At 31.0% G+C, this 19,347-nt stretch overlaps 1 protein-coding gene across 2 annotated transcripts in view; it reads left to right on the forward strand.

The window, feature by feature from the left end:
• Positions 1-15,971: 15,971 nt before the first annotated feature.
• Positions 15,972-19,347, forward strand: part of LOC118199402 (eukaryotic translation initiation factor 2 subunit 2-like) — a 187,904-nt gene continuing 184,528 nt past the window's right edge. The window contains exon 1 of one of the 2 annotated variants that reach the window (XR_015038742.1): positions 15,972-16,229. Coding sequence is in view for 1 of the 2 variants with exons in the window: in XM_085808454.1 (XP_085664580.1) it covers positions 16,212-16,229 (18 nt within the window). In the remaining variant the exon portion in view is untranslated. The remainder of the gene's footprint in view (positions 16,230-19,347) is intronic. The other variant, XM_085808454.1, reaches the window with a different exon arrangement.

Raw genomic sequence — 19,347 nt, forward strand, 5'->3', positions numbered from 1 at the left:
TTTTTTTTTTTTTTTTTTTTTTTTTTTTTTTGTTGTGTTATTGTTTTTAAATTTTCATATGTAACTGTAACATTGACTAGAGTTTTGTTGACCATGTGTTTCACATGTGTTGGTGTTGGGTGTGCTGAAGGTGGACGTCTGTAATTTTTTTCTGTATAAGTTTCTAGTGCTGTTCATGATTATGAATAAAAGTTTGCAATGAGTTGAACCAAAGCCAACTTATATTCAAGGCCTGCCAGACTGAACGAAATTCCGGTTCCCAGTTTTCAGTGGCTTTCGCGAAATCCACCACTAGGTGGCGCTCACATTCTGCTACAATTTTGCTATACGCTCATTATTTGTAACGTGGCTCGTTATTAACAAAAAGTGTATTTTATGTCTAGCTGCTGTATATTTAAGGACTATACTTATTAAGCTTGGTTTTTTTTGCGCAACTTTATATGCATATAGGTTTAAAATTGTGTATATACCTCATTCAGTTCTGAAATTCCTCATTCTGCTTATTTAATTCTGAAATCTTTGTGCATCTAATGCTGTTATTTTCAAAACTTTGTTTGTAACTTCTGATTAATCTGGAATGGGAATGGTACACATGGATTTATGTCAGGTAGTTACATGTAGGTAATGTATCAAGATGGCACTCATGTGTGTTTAATAGTGATAATATTGTTTTGTGAAATTCAGTAATTTTATTTCATGTATACATTATTCTTGATAATGAACTATATCAGTATCTCACGCTGCCAGCCATAAAATTTTGTACACATGTCATTCTGATTAATGTTGCATATGTGTAAAAAATATCTAGCTGCTGTATATTTAAGGGCTATACTTAATAAGCTTGTTTTTTTTTTTTTTTTTTTTGCCTAACTTTATATGCATATAGGTTTAAAATTGTGTATATACCTCATTGAACTCAGTTCTGAAATTCTTCATTCTGCTTATTTAATTCTGAAATCTTTGTGCATCTAATGCTGTTACTTTCAAAACTTTGTGTGGAACTTTCTTCTGATTAATCTGTAATTTATGTCATGTAGGTAATGTATCAAGATGGCACTCATGTGTATGTGTGCTTAATAGTAATAATATTGTTTTGTGAAATTCAGTAATTTTATTTCATGTATACATTATTCTTGATAATGAACTATATCAGTATCTCACGCTGCCAGCCATAAAATTTTGTACACATGTCATTCTGATAAATGTTGTATGTGTGTAAAAATGTCTACCTGCTGTATATTTAAGTGATGCATTTAATAAGCTTGTTTTTTCTTTTGGCCTAACTTTAAATGCATATATATCTAAAATTGTATATATACCTCATTCTATTTAGCATTATGGGCATGTATGAGGGATATATTATTTATATTCTGCCATTGCAAATTTTCAAATTTTATCCTTGATATACAGAACTGAACGTTTTCTTAAGTATATATTGTGATTATGAGAGTTATTATTTTTTTGTGTGCTGTTAAAATATATTTTATGATGTCTGTGTCTCTTTTATTTATAACAAACAGATTGATTTGATCAATAGCTTTATCAAAAATTTCATTATTTTCATTTGAAAAACTGAAGTTTTTCTAACACTGAAAATGTGAATTGCTGCAATGCACTTAATTCAATTACTAGTTTCTTAATGTTAACATCAATGAAATTTAGAATACAAATGAAAGTGAAGAAAAACACACCTGTGTAATATTAAAACTAGTCAAAAAAAGCAACTTTGGGTTTGAGTTCAAAATCTATGCCACAGTAAGTCTTTTTTTTTTTTTTTTTTTTTTTTTTTTTTTTTTTTTTTTTTTTTGCCTAATAATTTTAGAATATCATCTGCAATGCAAATACTGCACAGAGATCAAAATCTGCATTATTTAAACTTTTATTGTTTAAGATTTCCTAAAAACAGTTATTTAATAATTAAAAAATTCTTCAGTATGTAAAATTTAATCTCTTTAAGTAATATTTTTACTTTAATCTCTTTGAGTAATATTTTTACTCCAATGCCGTGGAAACAGATATACAAATTTTAGAACACGGTGTATTAATATGTTGATTACATCTTTGATAGGGGAATACTAAATTATTTTTTGGCTCAGTACAGCCGATAGAAATATTTTGAAAATTTTTCACTGAAATAGTACATGATCTGAAGCTATCTGTTAACTTCTTACTATATAAATAATTAAAAAATAAGGTGTATACTCTGAATTACCTTTAAATTAGAATAAATAGTTATAATGTGTACAATTCAGAATAGCGAATGTCTAAATGAAAGCAGGAATTAAAATCGAGATCAAATAGCTGGTGTTTATGTGTGAAAAAAAAAAGGTGAGATAGCTTAAAATTCCATGCTTTCCTTCTAATTAAAATATTTTTACTAATAAGAAATCAACAATTTCTGACTACTATGGATTAATCGTTTTTAAACTTTGCACATAACAAGACAGAATTCGTTTTGAGTACTTTCCCGATTTTTGTAAACATCGCAAAGTGTAGCAGAATTGTAGCGCCATCTTGCGGTCAGTAGGAATATCACGCAGGCAACCGAAAACACAAAAGAATATTTTCACACTGGCAGGCCTTGAGTATAAGTTGACCTTGGTTGAACTAATAAACTAAAGGCCTCATTCAATTGAAACATTTAGTGATCGTTAGCCGTCATACGTCATCAGTTGCGATTGATTTTGCTGTTTTGGTATTCAATTGAAACGCAACGATCGCTCGTTCTCATAGCGATCACTTGGAACCCATCATTCCTCGGCGAAAAACGATCGAATCAATATGGCGGCTGTGTTGTTTGTGCTTTCACGAGGACAGAAATCAAGTGTGCTAAAGAAAATGCTTTAGATCTGCTGAGTGAGCATCAACTTATATCAAAGTATAGGGTGTATAAGGATCCTAGCAAGGGCAGCCGACACATCATCTGTGTTGTACCCAAATTATAAGTGCACTTGTTGCTAGCGGACATTGATTTAGCGTTGTGTTGTTTACATATGTTTGATGGATTGCTACCTAATTCAGAGAAATATGCGTGGATGCACTGCATCAAATTATTCATATCGTTCCAGAAATAACTTTAGTATGTTCTATTTCCCGAGAAACGAAGAAAATGGGTAATTAATTCTTGTCCATTGGAATAGATTCCAATCGCAAGACCGTGCGCTTTTGAAGTAAGTTCAACTTCGTATGTTTTCATAATTGTTAAAAAAATAAGTGTTCATGTTTCAGCGAAATGTGTATTATCATTTAAGTATTGCTAATTAATGACAAACTGATTTATATGTACAAAATGAATATCAGAATGTGTATAGTCAATACACAAATACCGACGGCGATAAGTAGATGCTGATGTGATTTTCTTTATTGTTATTATCGCGAAAGGACAAAGTTTAAATAATTATATTATACATTTGATTTCAATTTTGTGCGTGATTATAACTATGAAGTGCACTTTTTATTTAAATTTTAATGCGGGATTCATGGTTTAAAATCGTATGTTATTTTTTGACCTTATTATATTGTCGCCAAATCTGTCAGTCGGCCTCCAATGTATAAAAAAAAAAATGTAAACATTGGATAATATGATTGAAATTATGCATTATATAATGTTTCCCTTAAAGTAACATTAATATATCGTATTTATATTCATTTTGAAGAAGGTAAGCATCAATTTAAGTATTTAACGAATAATTTTGACTGTATTTCCAGCTCTTTCATTTAACTGCGATTGCTGTCAATTTATTTCCAATGTATCAACATAAAATATGTTTTAAAATGCTGTACAAGCTTAGTCAGTGATTCTTAATTTAATTCAGACAATTTTTTATGTGTAATTAAAATAATTTAATAATATATGTTACTGTAATTTACTATTTTTGATTTTAATGTTTTAGAAATTTGCTAAATCAAGTTTATTTTTGTGTGACCTTGCATCAGAGGCGCCAATGATAAATCTGTTTTGGCTTTCACTGCTAAAGTTTTTAATGAAAAAAGTATTACTGATGTAAAAGAATGAAAAAATGATATTTACTTCCTAATCAGTGCCTTATGATATTGCAATAACTTAAAAGGCTTCTTACTGTTTCTTAAGTTGCATAACGTGTTTTCATAACTTCTTGTCATCTTTATATTTTATTCGTCTATGTTATCAAATAAATATAAAAGGTATGTTTCTAATTAAAAATTCTTCCTTTCATAGCAGTGTTATGTACCATGATGTGATATGTGTTGGCGTTTATTATATAGTTATGAACATTAGAGTCATTATAGAGTTTTATGTATTTATTAAATATATGTAATCTACATCATTGTGTATTATATAATTTTCCTTTTAGAATATATTACATTGTATTTTTTTTAGTTGTTAATAGAACTAGGTACATTTTTCTTTTCTTTTGCTTTAAGAGGTCTTTTGAATCACTTTTTTTTTTTTCAGTATGCAAAACTTACTTGACCTATATTTTTCACATGTATATGATTTATGTGAATGGAATGTGTCTTTTAGGTTAACTATTTTCATAAAGGAATTAAAATAAAAAAATACCTTTGAAGAATTTTCATAGATAAAACTTTGAAACAATAGCGCTGGAAAGCCAAAGATGGCACGCCAAACGTGAACAGCAACCCTAAAGAATGGTTACGAGGAGTCAACCTGCACATCTGGTAGCTCTTTCATTGGTTATTTCGAAACAAACGCAACTTCCGACCACGTGACAAACAGCATCGCGCATCAAGTAACCTCTGGCAACCCCTACGAGTTCGACTGGTAGGGAAGTGTTTCAAATGAATACGAAAAATCACTCGTTTTCAAAAGTGATCGCTAATGCTGGATACAACGATCGCTGTTTGAGCGATCATCGCTGTTTCAATTGAATGAGGCCTTAAAGTAACTTATGCTATTTTCGTTCCCAACATTTTCATACATTTTTCAAAAAGCAGCAGTAGAAAAACAACATAGAACCATATACAATACAAGACCACAACCGCACCCCCCGAAAAAAAAGATAAGTATATGTGTGTGTGTGTGTAAATTACTGAGTATATGCAATAAAATCTATTAGACCAAGATCAGTAAAATACTTTCTTATAAGGTTGGCGCATTTTTAAAGCGATAGCTACTGCGCATGCTCTATGACGTCACTCGTAGACCCAAATTCCTTCCCGCCGACGCTGTTCTGCTGTATTTGTGCGGTATTGGTTTAAATGTGTGATTAAAAATGCCTGGAACACGATGTACTGTAGCTGTGTGCAATAATAGTTACATAAAAATAAAATGTAATCCAGATACTAAGGATATAACATATCATAAATTTCCCTCAAATCAAGAACTCCACTAACATGTCATTAAATTAAAAAAATTCTGTTTAGTAAAATTAGTCATATTAGTCTAAGTATGCACAATTTCAACATCACTTAAAATATTTCTCACACATTACAAAATAAATCATGAAGTTTATCGAATAGTGTTTCAGTCAAGCATATTCATAGTGAATAACTTCTAAGGTGACAGCCTGGAATTACAGATTAATTGATTCTTATATGAAGATGGTCATTTTAAAGAAGTGATGCTCTGTATCAATACTTATATTCTCAGAAATACTTATCAATTTTAGAAATTGCCATCTTAGGGTAGTGGTTGATCAATCATGAAAAATGCTTTTGCTTGTGAAGGTAAGGTTTTGCCTTTCAAATTATGGATAAAAATTCTGTTTTCCATAAAAGAAATAAAGATACTGAATTTAAATTTACAATCACATTGTATTTATTTCCCTTAAGACACCTGGAGAAATGGAATTTTTAAGAAAATTATACTTGATTTATGTGTAGTTAATCAGACAAACAAGAATATGTTTTGAACTGAAGGCAAGTATAAACTAATCTACATTTGAAAAGAAGCAATAATTTTCTCAAGTACCTTAATTTACTAAAAACAAATGTATTCCTGTTGCTTTTATATAATCATATTTTACAGAAAATTATAACTTAGTGTATACAAAGAAAATATTCTAATCAAACATCTCCGGATTCGACAAATTTCATCCAAAATTATGATGGAAGGTGAAATTTTCTGAAAAATAAAAATAAATAAATAAAAAAACTCACTCCCAAATAATTACAAAACTAAAATATGCAACATTATAAATTTCATTGCTAATTTGTTACAGTTTATGTGATGCGGCGAAAACTGAAACATAGCTCAATAAATTATAAACATACTTAAACACACTGTTTTACACAGTAGCTGAAATACATTCGTAAAAAATAGTATATTTAATGACTTGCCAGTTTAGTTTAATTCAACTGCGTGAACAATGATTATTTCATATATTTTTCGAAACTTGAAAGTATAAACACAATAAAATGTTGTTTCGTTTTAATAGCATATAACATAATTAAAAAATAATGTTTAATAAAGCATTCTACATTCCAAAATATCAATAGGATGCTGCAATATATCGTAAACACGACATGAACAAGAGTACGACGGGTCTACGAGCAACGTCACAAAGAGGCAGCCAATGCAACACCTCCTTATAGAAGGAAGCCGGGACACTGGATTGTGACGTCACGCGTAGTCGTCTATGTCGAAACCCCGAGAGAGCAACGAAACAAAACAGGCTGCGCGCTAGTGCCGTACTTAACGTTGATTTCACTATTTGATATAGATACTTGGGTGGGATTTTATTCAGAGATTCAATTATATATAATGAATAATTTAATTACTTCAAAATTTAACACAAATTTGACATAAATTTAAGAATTTTTTGTTTCTTATTTCTTGACTTTAATGAATTATACTTCCTTGTAGGTTTCACAGCAGCATTTAAAAAGTGAAAAAATCAGCCATACTAACTCAAAAAAGGAATTTCTGACTTTTCCCTCATAATTTAATATTGCTTTATATTTTTCTAATATTTATGAAAAAACCCAAATTATCTGCATACAAACTATTACTTATCATTTCATTTTTCTTCCAATCAGTAATTTGTCTTTAAAAGAAAATGGTATAAAAATGCACTAAATTTTGTCTATAATATGCTATGTGTCTTGCAAGTTTCAAATAAATTAGTATATCAGAGGTTTGCTTAGCAAATAATTCAATGTGCAATTTAAAATTATTGCTTAAATCTGTAGAACCAATAATATTAGTTGTATATGTACTTAACTGTATTGTGTTAGTTATATAGCTGAACTTGAAAATAAAGATTCACAAGTGAAAAATAAAAAAAATTTATTTACAATTTTATGCAAGCAGTCAGCATAACAACACAACATTTAAGTTATAACATACAAATAAGTTAAAACCAGCTGATCTCTTTTTATCAATAAATTATTCAAACTTTCTTGTAAAAATTGAAGCAGAAATCTCATTAAGCATATTGCCATACTAAGAAATCTCATCAATTCTTATTTATTAATAGGTGTGAAAATTTCAAAACTGCTTCTATATTAATTGGGTCTCATCAGAAACAATAAGATGAGACTATGTGACCTTAATATTTAAATTTTGATACTGCAAGTTCAAGTTTCTATTCGTTAAATTTCAACCCATTTTGTCTGGCAATTACAAACACCGTTATTAACTTTTTACAACAGCCAATTAATAGTTTCAAAATGTATTACGATACTGCCATAATATGGATACATATCGGGCAAACACTTGAGAAGACCGTCCATTACCATTTAAAACACTTCAGGTGCACAAATGATATTAAATTTTATACGATGGCTATTATTATTTATGAAGCATATAAAGATACATTCAACAGCAAATGGATGTCAGCATCACCAATATATGTAAAAACATTTATAGATGTTGTGTAAAGGAAGTGATTATCAGTTAATGTTTCAAATATAGAAAATAATAAAAATGTTTTACCTATGCACCAGTATCCAATTTGAAAGTATCTGGTCACTACATGCAACACAATTTTGTTGTAATTTTTCCAAGCTAAAATCGTGATCTTCTAAGTTACTCGCTATCAGGCTTGTTTAATTTAAGCAAAGAATATATCAAAATGATTTGTCCAGAAAGCCACCAGTCTTAATTATGGGACACCGGTAATTTCAAAATGCACATGAAAATCACAGGTTTGTGAAATGAGTGCTCCTAATCAGAGACACCCTTTATTCAGCCAATTCCCAGAATAATAGTAGGAGTTATTACAAACCTGTTATTTTGTCGCCATGCTGAAACACATAACTGTTATCTTGATAAAGTAATTTATCATATGGTAACATGAAAATTATACTCAAATGATATAAGTAATGGCCACTTAAAGACACAACATAGACCCTTTTTTACACAACAACAAATTAAAGACAAGGAAATGAATTTTTCAATATTTTTAAGTGTAAAACAGTCAGTACATGCCCATATAAAAAATATAAATTATAATGACCCATTCTCAGTATAAAAGCAGCAGTTACCATAAACTTGTCATCTTGTAAGCATCCTGAAACACAACTTTTATCATGAGAAAGCATTTTACAGTATGTTAACACCAAATGATAACCACTTACTAAACATTAAGTGGTAGCCATTTAAATACAACCCAGATACCGTTTTATGCAGCAAACACTCAACAGCACGAAAATGAATTTTTCAATATTATCATCTTTCAAGTGCTCTGAATATAAAACAGTCAGTGCATGTCCATATGAACAAAATTATAATGACCCATTCCCAGTATAATAGCAGCAGCTATTATAAACATACAATTTTCTAATCATGCTGGAAACATATAACTGTTACCTCGATAAAACATTTTACCATATGTTAACACAAAAATTATATCAAAATGATAAGAGTAGTGGCCACTTAAAACATAACCCAGACACATTTTTATGCGATGACAAATTAAAGGCAAGGAAATTCCTTCTTCAATATTTCAAGTCATAGAGTGGATATATATATAAATATATTTATATACGTTTGGTGTGGCCGATTGCAACCAAAATACGAGGTGCACATATACATGTTATAGCAGTCCTATATACAAAATTTCAACGTTCTGAGGCTACTCGATTTTGAGTTATGTGAGATATGTACGTACGCACGAACGTACGTACATACGTTCGTACAGAAGCCACGAAAAATTCTCTTCAGAATTAATTTTAGTTTAAGTTTTTTTAAGCAGTTTTATAATTTTTTTGAAGGAAAAGAGTATTTTATTCTGTCCTTACGTACAGATATGGTGCAAAAACATCGTTAAATTGCATTCGATAGCGGTCAAAATGGATATTTTCGGTGAAATATGCTGCCTGAAACTTTTCGCGATTACAATACTTCCTTTTTACTTCGTACAAGGAAGTAAAAAGGACATGCCTTCTTCAATATTTCAAGTCATCTAAATATAAAACAGTCAGCATATGTTCATATCAACAAAATTATAATGACCCATTACCAGTATAACAGTGGCAGTTATTATATACATATCATTCGGTAAGCATGCTGAAACATCACTTTTATCAGGAGAAAGCATTTTACCATATGTCAACACCAAACTTATACCCAAATGATAAAAGTAGTGGCCGCACTAAAACACAAACCGAGATACTTTTTTACGCGATGACAAATTAAAAAAAGGACATGCCTTCTTCAATATTTCAAGTCGTCTAAATATAAAACAGTCAGTATATGTTCATATCAACAAAATTATAATGACCCATTACCAGTATAACAGTGGCAGTTATTATATACATATCATTCGGTAAGCATGCTGAAACATAACTTTTATCAGGAGAAAGCATTTTCCATATGTTAACACCAAACTTATACCCAAATGATAAAAGTAGTGGCTGCGCTAAAACACAAACCGAGACACCTTTTTACGCAATGACAATTTAAAGGCAAGGAAATGCCTTCTTCAATATTTCAAGTCATCTGAATGTTAAACAGTCAGTATCTGTCCATATCAACAAAAGTATAATGACCCATTACCAGTATAACAGTGGCAGTTATTATATACATAACATTTTGTAAGCATTTTGAAACATATAACTGTTACTTTGATAAAGTATTTTATCATCTTAACACCAAAATTATACCCAAATGATAAAAGTAGTGGCCACATAAAAACATAACGCAGACACTTTTTTACACAACAAATTAAGGGCAAGGAAATGAATTTTTCAATATTTCAAGTCAATTATAATGATAAAGAATCTTACCATATGTTAACACTAATTTGATATCCACATTAATAATAAGGACCACTTAAAATACAACCCAGACACTTATTTACATAGATGCATAGAAATGAATTTTTCGTTACTATTACTTTTCAAGTGATCTCAAGGTTAAACAGACAGCATACATGAGTAGAAAAAAAATAATAAGGAATTCACAATAATGTGTAACAGTAACTGTTAGATGCGAAAATATTTTTTCAACAGCTAGTATGTGTTAATGCAAAATGTGTTTCCTTAGTTAGTCCACCACTAGAACAGCCTAAAAGTTTCCACTGATCTAACCACTCAAGTAACTTATTTAAATAAATATATCTAACATCATCATTTTGCACAGTTAACGGCTTTTGATACTCATTCATCTTATGGTGTCCTTTAAAGATACTTTTGACATTGACTATTGACCACCATGTAGATATAATTTTAATAAATTCAGCTGTTGTTTCGTAATTTAAAATACTATTTTCTTTACCAATAACCATTATTGCCTCTGCAAGACGACTGTCAAATATTTGTAATGCTAGCTTGACATTTTGTCTTTCCAAATTGGTTGGATACAGAGCTTTCAGAGTCAAACCATAACTATATTTTACAATTCTGCCTGCCTCTAATGAATGGAGACTTTTTATGCATGCAAATGCCGCTGTTTTGACCTTGGAAAAATTTTCAAAATTTGGATAAAATAAACATTGCCCAGAAGTTTTTTGATTTATCCAGTTGTTCCTGACACACTTCAAGATGTGCACTGAGTCAATAACAAAAAATAGTGGCCGAGATAAGTCTGCAGGGTTTTTATACACAATACTAATTTTTGGAGGCATACAAAATAATGACATGGCTTTTTTATTTATTGAATTATTGTCAGAGACAACTGCCACAATTCTATAACCTATATTTTCTAAACCAATTATAATTTTCTTAAGATATTGATACAGATCCTCAGCATTTAATGATTTAACTGGTAATATATGTGCCACATCCTTGAAAGGTGATAATAAGCTACGTATCATAAAAACATAAGCACTTGTAGCAGCTTTTTCACAGTTGTAGGCCATGCCACACAAATTTCCTCCTTTAAAATCGAAACATGAATTTAAATGCACTTCATCCATCATAATAATTACAGTTTTATCATTTTCTTCTAAATTCTTGCATCTTTGTTTAACATATCCTAAAAAGTCATCATTAAATTGCTCAGTAATAGGATTAAGAGAAAACGTTGAACAAATTCTACGAATAGTACGTGGATAGGGAATAGAAATGTAACCTGAATGTCGTAAAAACTTGTATGCATGCGGTGAGATCGAGTTTAACAAACTGCAAAAAATAAGTAAATCTGGAGTATATCGATACTTCTCTTTCTTTACATTTAGTTTATTTACTTGCTCTGAAAGGAAGTTCAGTTCAGTTTCTTTTTCAGGTAACACTCTTTTCAATTCTGAAAGCATATCATCCACAATTTGTATAGAATTCTTAATATATTCTTCATTTTGTAAGTTATGAGACAGACTTTCAACTTCCTTTAGTACTTCTAGAAACATATTTACATTACTAATTTTTAGAGGGAAAACAAATTTACCAATAGATTTTATAGCGATGTTTTTAATATAAACACATACTGTTAAATCCTCATTTATTACTACCGATTTCTGAATTTCTGGAGCTGGGTCACTTAAAATATCAAGTAACATAGTTGAATTTTCAGTATGTACAGTTGTCCAAAATGTTTCTAAAATCTGATGTTCTAGGCAATTATTGAATTCAATTAAACTTTCAAGTGATCGTTCATTATCATACCGTTCTTTCATTTTCAAACTTTCTTCTATCGCTTTCTCCAGGTATTTCTCTTCTAAACGAGCTTTCTTCTTTTCTGGTGACATTCTCGATACAGAATTTGATGACATGTAGGATGGGCCATCAGGGAACTGAGAAGGTATGCATCCTTTTTTCAAACGTGGCCTAGAAATTGGGGCTTTAATTAACTTCGCTGATTTCTCATCATACATTTCGATTTCTCGTATTATTTCATCTGATCGAAAATGTAATTCACATGCCTATAAAAGAAAATATTCAAAAATCAACTTGTTGTGAGTACAAAAGTTAGATGCATGTTAATATTTAGTAACAGAAGTCAATAAGCCCTATGATTTAAATAAATAATTTGATACATAAATGCGAATTAAAAAACCAGTAATATCATTTCAATTACGTGTATAATTTAAGTAATTTGTAAAATCTGGAATGCTCATCATAATGATTACAGCTTTATTTACATTTAAAGAAAATTATATATTTGAGATAATTGTTTACAACAAACACTGGTTACCAAATACAAATAATTACCTTAAATACATCATACCAAACTTTCATATATCATTACAAAAATTTTAAAATGAAACCTATTATGATTACTTAGTAGTTCCTTGTCATATAAATTATGATAAATTTGGAATAACTACAGAATCTGCCTGCACAGTATACTAGAAAGCATTTACAAATTATTGGCATTTATGTAACTACTAAATTTAGAATTATTCCTGTTATATGGAACTTTATTTCATTCATAAAACTTTGAAGGAAAATATTTTTTTGAAATGATTAAAACAGGCAAGATTAAAATCTTTCAAACATAAAACTTCTTACCCACAGATCAAAATCTAATATCGTAAGCATAAACATCACATACCTATCAATAAAAGTAATAAAAAAATGTAAAGATACAAAACATAAAAAATGCAGTAAAATTGAACTTACTCTGGTATGTTTAGTAGGTTGAAAGCCATCTTTTCTTCGTAGACTCCTTATCCATTTCATCCGGAGTTCAGTCTCATTTGGAAACTTGAATACAGCCACTTTTGGTCCGTTTTTATAATTACCACGACATGTGGCTACAGCACATTTATGGGGCATCGTATGAAATTATAAAAGCACGAGACAATATAAAAACTCTGTCGCTGACGCAAATAACCGCTCCACGTTCGTCGCTCTTGGCTCAACTACGGGGCTTTGATTTTGTTTGAAGGAGCGAGGTGAGTCAGAGACGACTACCTGTGACGTCAGAGCTTCCCCTCGCTTCAGTGTCCCGGCTTCCTTCTATAAGGAGGTGTTGGCCAATGACTGCTGAGCAACCCGAATGCACAAACCTTTAGGATATTTTAGACAAGGAGGTTAGAATAGAAGGAGGGAAGGTTCAACTCAAACGGTGAAGCTTGGCGGCCATCTTCCCGTTATCACCGTGACTTGTGCAAGGAAATCTGTCATTGCAACATTTTTTTCTTTTCTTTTTGAAGCATGTCAGCTTGCATTGCATATGGATGCACAAATAGATTCTCGAAAAAAATTCCGGGCATTATTTTTCACACGTAAGTATTAATTTTCTTTTTTTATGTAATATGACAACTATGTCAAAAATATCACAATGTCATGTGGTTTTCTTTCCAGATGTGAAAAAAAAGGACTTAAAATAGGTTAATATAACTATAATCAAAATATATTAAATACATTTTAATGTTTCTTTTTATAGCTGGTATCTTCGTTCCTTAAGATATAATGCTATATGGTAGGATTTAAATTGTATAATTTGAACGTTTTAGTTAATTCGTTTTATAACTTTCATGAAAAGTAATAAATCAATTGTTACTATTTTTATTAAATTGTAAAGGTGTTAAATAAAGCAATGCTTTTCTTTATATATTAATTATCATTCATTTTTTTTTAAGATAAACTGTTCTGTTGTTAAAATTTTTTTGCATAAACTTACAAATTTCTGGGCAGTATAGTGATAAAATTAAGTAAAATATTTACACAATTGAAATGTGAAAAGATGTATCAAAAACTTATATAGGTGTATTTCTGTAATTCAACTTAATTAAAGGCAGTTTCTTTGAGATTAATAAATATGAAATGCGTATAAACTGAAATCAATGAATTCACATAAATCTGTTCTGTTTTATTTTATTAAGATTTATTTTCTAACCTAAGCAAGTCCGTGAAATATGCAGAAACATCATTTTTTAAAGGCTTTAATGTTATGCGCATGCATTTAGATTTCGAACTATTTGTTAATAATTTGCTGTACATAGTAAATTATGGATATCATCTTTATTACTTTAAAACAAAAATTCAACAATAGCGAGGGATTTCATTATAAATTTAACATATTTTTACTGGAAAATAAATGCACGGAACAGGTTAGAAACATGTACATGTCACTGCCGTAATGCAATGTTTTGAAGTCACAAACATGGACGCCGCTTGTTCGGCGGAGTTTCATTCCCCGATAGTGGTGGAAACCGCGAACCCTCCCTCCTTCTATTCTAACCTCCTTGATTTTAGAAACCTTGCTAGTAGCCAAAGACACACAGACAAAGTAGACAGATGTCTTGTTTTGCACCCGCTAAGTCTTTCTGCACCGATGGGCGAAAAATCAAGCATAGGTGCGAAGGAAAGGTATATAAAAAGGGGGTCAATTTCGTATTTGAGGAGAGTAAAAAGGAACTTCGCACATTTTGTACGAGTTCAAAAGGCCAGAAAGAAAAGATGGGACAAAATAAAATTTAAAATAAATGGCCCAAAAATAATAGAGGGGAAAAAAAGAGCCTATAAAAAGAAAAGGAAAAGAAGTAGAAAATATCTTAAAATACGATTGGGTCCATGAGTGTAGTTAAAAGGAGTTCATTTGCAAAAATTAGTATCTTTAAGAAGCAAACTTTAGCTAAGTTAAAAAAAAAAATAAATGAATTCCTACATGGTAATGTGTATGCCCTTATCTTGAGACCTAAGTAGAAAAGACATGTATCATCACAGAGATGTACATAGTATTTTAACTAAAGTAACATTAACTATTACCGTTCCCAAAAAATTCATGTATATTTCAGAAAAACAGTAATTGACAAAATCATAAATCCATACACAGTGTGAGAGCATTTCAGCAAAAATAAATTATACAGTTTATTTTTCTTAAATATTAGTTAAATATAAAATTAATTTATTAATTTAACCGTTGTAATTTTCTATAGTACAAGTTTAACAAATTCCGTCACACTGTATTTATATTTGCTCATAATTCTAAGTTTGAGACCTGAAAAAAAAAAAAAAAAAAGTCGGGGATCTTAGTTACAAAAATCACAATCTATACTCATCGATGGTCAAGAGATCCCCATTTTTCCCTCTCAAGAAATTCTTAAGCACGAAAAGAGGGGCCTCCAAAGGGTGTGAATTGCTGATAAGAACGGACTACTGATAAGGAATGTGGCGTCTCTATGGAATAGTTACGAAGAAAAGAACCACATCATTTGCTACTATTACTAACTATTGTATAATGTTAGAATCTTATGAAATTAATAAATAAAGAAATTTAATGGCGCTTTAGTGATAGAGAATAAGATATTGTATATAGAACAGAATGTTACTTATCTGAATATTCCGTGTCAGGGTTTCTTTTGGATTTCTCGCGTTGATAGTGAACAGCGAACAAGTGAAGCAAACAATTTGAAGTTTAGAAGAAGCGATGTTTCCTTTTTCAATTTGATGAATGAGACATTGCATAGGAAAGATGCATTAAACTTTTTTTAGAGAGTTGAAAACATTTACTGAAACACTTATTTAAAAATTTCGGAGCTATGTTTAGGCACTGCCTTCAGCTTTCGTGATCGCAGCCTCGATTCAAATGTGTGCAAAAATTCCCACAAAAATTGCTAAAATATTTGCTGTTCCGGTTACAGTTTAGTTTTCCGTATGGAATTACGGTTGCAGATCATAGGCTTGGGAGCCTATTTCTTCGTGAAACCTGTGTTACGTTACACATGTGGCAGCGATTGCTTCGAAGGAAGAGATTACGCGTTAGAGTGTGGTTAAAAATGTGCGTAGAGTAACGTGTTTACTAAATCTTTGCGATTTAATAATTTTATACTTTGTGTTGATTAAGTTATCTGAATTCTTATATAAAAATTCGATCGCCTCAGTTTGTGGTATTCGTACGATAAATTTAAAAGCTGATTTAGGCGTTAACTAGGTCCAACATGACGGAAGATGAAACGGTAAGTTTTATAAAAATATTAATAATGAGTTAAGTCTTTTATGTTTTCAGTTACGTTACTTAAAACATACAGGTTGATCTTGGATCAGTTTATGTGATTATCTAATTATGAGTGTTGAGTATAAGGTGTGTAGAGCGTAGTAACTTCCACATTCGTATAGTAAAGATTACATTTTAGCATGTGGACTTGTGAAAATTACATATAGCGATTGTTATATAAAATGGACATGTTGTGATGTGCTAACTAAGCAAACTTTTACGTGATAATTTGTTGGGAAAGCTATAATATTACTCCTAGGTCTGCATTTCTTCACGTGCGATCGTTGTTGCTGTGATACGTTGCGAAACTTTGTGAAGCTGCAAAATTTGTAAAAGACCTTTCTCTCTTAAAATGTAAAATCTTGCACTTCTTAAAACGATTCTAGAAGTGCTGGATGTTAATTGATATATAAAAGTGAAATTCCTGAAAATGTTTCTCCTTACAAAACCCTTCTCTTCAAGGAGCATTTCCTGGTTAGAACTGTGTACTTGGTATAGCTTCTCAGTAAATAACTTGATATTTTTGTACTGTCTCTAAATGCAACTTCCTCTTAAAAAGAAAATGCAATTCGTATGAAACGGTAGTTTGAGATATCAGAAGCAAAATACAACGAATTTGATATTTTTTACAAGAGATGATTCATTTAGGAACTGCATCTATGCCATAGTATTGCAGCTATGTCAGATACAGCATGGTAATCTCAGTTGAGATCTTCTGTTGAGACTGATTGAAGACTGATCAAATTATGAACGGGATTGGGGTAAAAGTATAGTTTAGGGTACCCCTTGACGATTTTTGGCGGTACAAGGATCCAGATTTTGTGCAATTCATTGACTCGTTATTTTGGCTTGCAAAGCGGCGATTTTTGCACCAAAAATCGATGCTACACAAAGCCAAAATAACAGGACAAACAATTGCACAAACTCGGTATCCATGTACACAATGACTTATTTTCACTTAAAAAAAATCCCTGAATTGCACAAAAATGGTATTGTGCACTCCTTTAACTTTATCCATGTACACGTCGACCTATTTTCACTTAAAAAAAAAAAAAAATCCCAGAATTGCACAAACTTGCATTGCACACTCCCTTTACTTTGGCCATGTACACATCGATATATTTTTAGTTAAAAAGTCAAAGGAGCACCAAATTCTACAGTATAGGCAAACAAAAAATACATAATCTCAATAAAATACATTTTAGACCAAAAATAAAATAACATAAAAAAGGAAAAACCTCCTATGCATCTAAGCACTACACAAAGCAAATATTCACTTACCATGATTTTCAAATTCACTTCGTACACCAAGAGCCACGTAAAAATCAAAATATCAATCATACTCGAATGACATTTTTCAAACCAGGTACTCTTTCTGATCGAACACTTCACATAGTGATCATCTGAACCTTACTTCCTACAAACCCATTCAAATCCATCTAAACGGTTTTTACGTTCGACTAGAGGCATATCCTTCCTACATACAGCACACTTATAATGGCTGTTAAGTAAACCTTCATTTACACATCAGTCAATTAAACCTCTTTTACCCTTTCGCTCCAAATAGTACAGAAACTTCAAATTAATCTTACTACATTCGGCCATTTTACCGTCTAAAGAATCAAACCAACACACACCACAAAAACACTTAGAAAACATCCCATGATTCAAAATTTCCCAGAATCATGCATCCAATTACGTCACAATAGGCTTAACTACATAACATTCAACTACTCAGGCTACCATAAATGAAACAACAACTTGGCGATAAATAAACAACAACTTCCCCATAATACAAGGGGAACCTTAAAGTCTACTCTACCCCGTGATTGGAAAAATAATGTAAAAGCTTGGCATCCAAGATTCAGGTGTACTAAAATGAATCTGCAATTGAAACTTGTGCAGATTATTATAATCTTCATACTGTGTCCTTTTCCTCATGTCATCATTTAAATAACATCTTGCTTATAGGTGATTGTGTTTTAAGTTGTATGTCTTCTAAAACATGCTTTGTGAGTTTTGCTTGCATGGAAATACTTAAAAAGTGTAAGCCAGTGTGTAACCAGAAGCTATTAGTAAATGTCAGTGCCGGAGCTCCTAAGGTCTTTTTAGACCTGGACCATTTTTCGACATCTATACGTCAAAAACCTATTCGGTAAAATTTCTAGTACCTTCATGACTTCTCTTCTTTTGTCAAAAACTATCACCTACTGAAATTTCAAAGCATTTGGGCTTTAGTTTTATTGTAGGACAAATCAAACTGTTTAGAAAATTTAGTGAAAACACTGTTAATACAGCAAAACTTCTATTAATGGCCACTTCTGAATTTTTGTATGTATTTCATGCTGTCATGTATGCTGCAGCCATTTCGTCGCCAACGTCCACAGCTCCTTTCGTAAGATTATAAACCATTATGATATCTGTTTTTAGTCAAGGGGCTTTGTCCCTGAAGGACTATTGTTTTCGTTTAGCGTTGAATCACTATAAATGTCTGTTTCACTTTGCAAACTGTTGCCACCAAATGTTAGAGTCCTGCATTATGTTTAAGGAAATTAAATAATGAAAAATCTGCATAAATGTATGTATATTTCTCACATTGTGATAAAACAACAGTACATAGAGCCATCGAATTTTGAATGATGTAATCCTCTTACGAATATGGGCATGTGGAAGATCAAATTTGAAATTTGGAATTTGTTTTATGATGGATTTCATATTTTGTAAAACATTAACAAATTTTTGAATAAACCCAACGATTTAAAAGCAAGCAGTGGCAACACTCTATGGGGAAAAAAAAAAAAACCTTTGGGGGTGCCCCTTGTTTTTTTGTGATTCTTTTTTGACGCCAAAATCGCCGCCAGGAGGGCACAGTTTCGAGATGGCCGCTACACAAAACCAAAATAAGAAGTCAAAGAATTGCACAAACTCAGTGTCCATGTACACATCAATCTGTTTTCACTTGAAAAAAAAAAAAAAAAAAAAAATCCTAGAATTGCACAAACTAGGCATTGTGCATTGGCTTAAATTTGTCCATGTACACATGAATCTATTTTCATTTAAATAAACAAGAAGCTAAAACA

Source organism: Stegodyphus dumicola, chromosome X1 (genome assembly GCF_044657685.1).
Source record: "Stegodyphus dumicola isolate Sdum_Otavi_A_Nest chromosome X1, ASM4465768v1".
NCBI lineage: Eukaryota > Metazoa > Arthropoda > Arachnida > Araneae > Eresidae > Stegodyphus > Stegodyphus dumicola.